Source organism: Trachurus japonicus, unplaced genomic scaffold (genome assembly GCF_045865225.1).
Source record: "Trachurus japonicus isolate A0001 unplaced genomic scaffold, Traja_1.0 AP030749.1".
In the NCBI taxonomy this organism is placed as follows: Eukaryota; Metazoa; Chordata; class Actinopteri; order Carangiformes; family Carangidae; genus Trachurus; species Trachurus japonicus.
Window position 1 is genome coordinate 538,272 of NW_028220882.1, and position 2,727 is coordinate 540,998.

Consider the following 2,727-nt stretch of genomic DNA (forward strand, 5'->3'; position numbering starts at 1 on the left):
TTTTGTCTTTTTTGGATTAAGTGTTAATTTAAGATTAATTAGCGCTTGCTCTAGAGCAACAGAATACATAATTGTGTCATCAGCGTACAGATGAGTAAAACTATTAGCTATGCCAATGCCTAAATTGTTAAAGGGACAACAAGGAGTTTCTATTTGGTTATAAAAAAAAAAGTCTCACATTAATGTGGATGAATCTACGTTACCACTTGTTAATGGGCCCATTTTAGATAAATCTATGGTTTTGTCTCTATCGTTATTTTGTTATTATTAGTGGTGGCGGAAATGCTGGGCGAGCCGACCAGCGTTTCTTTACTTTCGGTTTCGTGGCGAGTCATGAGAATAACGCCGCCGAATCTCCGTTTATGGTCGGAACTACGACGGTATGTGATCGTCTTCGAACCGCTGACTTTAAGTCTTGTGCCGGTCAAAGAATTTCACGGTGCGCGGAGGCTCATAAATGTAGTGTGAAAAGACTTCGCTTTTCCAAAACTCCTCGTTGTCCCTTTAATATAAAGGGTGAATAAGATAGGGCCTAAAATAGATCCCCAGTTCCACATAAAAAAACATGGCTTCAGGTTGCTGACCTGAAAACACTTAAACCGGGTCAGTGTCCTGGCTGTCTGTTGACATCCAGTTTAGGGTAAACAGCATCATCACAGACTGATGGGAAGTCAACGGGTGTTGTTTGTGTGACAGTGGTGGTCCTGTCACTATGCCTCCAATTGATCATGTGCCCTGGCTACTTGGCCAAGGGGATGTCCCTTTAGGTGACTGGCAAGCGCGCATGACTCTTACCCGGGAGGTGTGGGTTCAATCCCCGCCCAGGCCCTCTTCATCTTGCCACACTTGCACATCAAGCGATCAAGGGGGCGGAGCTTCTGGACTCATGATATAAAAAACCTCTCGTCTGGATCTTCAGCAGCAGAATCTGCGAAGCGACACGGTGAGTACACTCCTTCATCCTTCTCATACGACCTGCGCTGCTTCATCCAGATCTAAATGATCAGAAATAATTTGTTCATCACTGTTCCTATCTGATATTTTGCAGAAAAGTTTTATTTTATTTTATTTTTGTTTAAAAGGGACAATACACATTAATGCATATTAGAAATTGTACAAGTATGGCGGCCATCTTGAAATTTGTGACTTTCAAGTTGTTTATCTGCTTTTTTTTTTTAATGACCCTGAGAGAAAAACAGACCAGTGTTGGTGTTTAATAAGATTAATGTGACTTCCCTTTAACAAGTTCATGAGTGAATTTTCTCTTTCTGCAGGTTTGACTTTTTAAAGATGAGACTTTTGGTTCTTCTCCTCGTTGCTGTCTCCATGGGGACGGCTGGTAACTATTCACCTTTCCTTTGTGTCGTTATTTGCTTCTCTGCGACTACAAATGCACATTTTATTTTCAGTTTACAGGTGAATGATGTTGAACTTGTTCTTCAGGCAGCGTCACCATCAAGACTTTGGTGTTTCCCAGTCAGACGAGCACCAGCCTTGTTGAGTTGACTCCTCTGAAGCCGATGCAGCTGAGTGCCTTCACCCTGTGTATGAACGTGGCCATGGAGGCCGACACCCCTCCAGGGCGAGACATCATCCTGTTTAGCTACAGGAGTCAAGCTGATGATGAACTCAACGTGTGGCTGGAAAAAGACGGAAGGTAGATGTCCTCTCTCAGTGCGGGTTCAGACTACACAACGTTTTTATCTTTACCTGATGGATTTGTGTAGTCTGATTCTGCCTTAACACAATTATTAACACCAACGTGAATACGGCTTTGAGGCCAACACATGTCGATGAGTTTAAGGTATTAAATCAGGTCCGTAACTGATGAAAACCCTCTGAGAGTGCCTTTATGTCCATGTGTCCAGGTTGTCCCTCTACCTGGCTGCAGATAGTGCCTTGTTCGCACTCCCTCAGCCCGGGGCTCTGGAGACTCACCTGTGTGTCACCTGGGAGTCCAGTTCAGGTGCAACTTCCTTCTTCCTGAACGGGAGGAAGAGCTTGGCCAAAATCTACAGGAAGGGTCACACGATTCCATCTGGAGGGAAGGTTTACCTCGGTCAGGATGCTGACGGCGGTTTTGGAGGTTTTGACATCAATCAGAGTTTCGTTGGGGAGATCTCCGACGTCAACATGTGGGACTCTGTCCTCTCAGCCAGCTCCATCCAGGACCTGTACTCCAGGAGGAGAGAGCAGAGAGGAAATGTGTTAGACTGGGAAACATCCACCATGACGGAGGCCGGCGAGGTGGAGGTCCTTACTCGTGAGCTGTAGGTTTAAAACCTGAGGCCACAATATAATCCTGTGATTTTGTTGAGCTTGTTGGTTAAACTGAAGTCAAAGCTGTTGATCTGATGAACTCTGAAAAGTCCAATAAAAACTTACATTAAAAACGTTGTCTGTGGTGCAGAAATACTTTACATGATCTAGCCAGTGTTCAATGTGTCAACTATACTTTGACTCTCAAGAGTCATTATTATTATTATTCCATACGGTATAAAGGTAGATGTTTGTGTTAAAGCTCCTTCAGTATAAAGGTAGATGTTTGTATTAAAGCTCCATACAGTATAAAGGTAGATGTTTGTGTTAAAGCTCCTTCAGTATAAAGGTAGATGTTTGTGTTAAAGCTCCATACAGATCTTCCATCAGACTGATCAGTTTCTCTCTTGAAGCTTCACTTTAGACGGGGTCCGCCCGCTATTCAGACATCCCGCTATTCCGACATGT

At 43.8% G+C, this 2,727-nt stretch overlaps 1 protein-coding gene across 1 annotated transcript; it reads left to right on the top strand.

Annotated features, from left to right (window-relative positions):
• The first annotated feature begins 880 nt into the window (after nt 1-880).
• Nucleotides 881-2,397, top strand: LOC146960063 (C-reactive protein-like). The gene is made up of 4 exons (XM_085772663.1): nt 881-943; nt 1,275-1,339; nt 1,444-1,657; nt 1,869-2,397. Exons 2-4 carry the CDS (start codon nt 1,291-1,293, stop codon nt 2,272-2,274), a joined length of 669 nt encoding a protein of 222 aa, XP_085628789.1. The 5' UTR covers nt 881-943; nt 1,275-1,290; the 3' UTR covers nt 2,275-2,397.
• The last annotated feature ends 330 nt before the right edge of the window (nt 2,398-2,727 follow it).

Bases quoted from the DNA above. Each gene is read 5' to 3' on its own strand.
- LOC146960063 (XM_085772663.1), top strand. From the start codon at position 1,291: ATGAGACTTTTGGTTCTTCTCCTCGTTGCTGTCTCCATGGGGACGGCT. The intron at 1,340-1,443 runs GTAACTATTCAC...CTTGTTCTTCAG, and splicing joins TGTCTCCATGGGGACGGCTG to GCAGCGTCACCATCAAGACT. The intron at 1,658-1,868 runs GTAGATGTCCTC...CCATGTGTCCAG, and splicing joins TGGCTGGAAAAAGACGGAAG to GTTGTCCCTCTACCTGGCTG.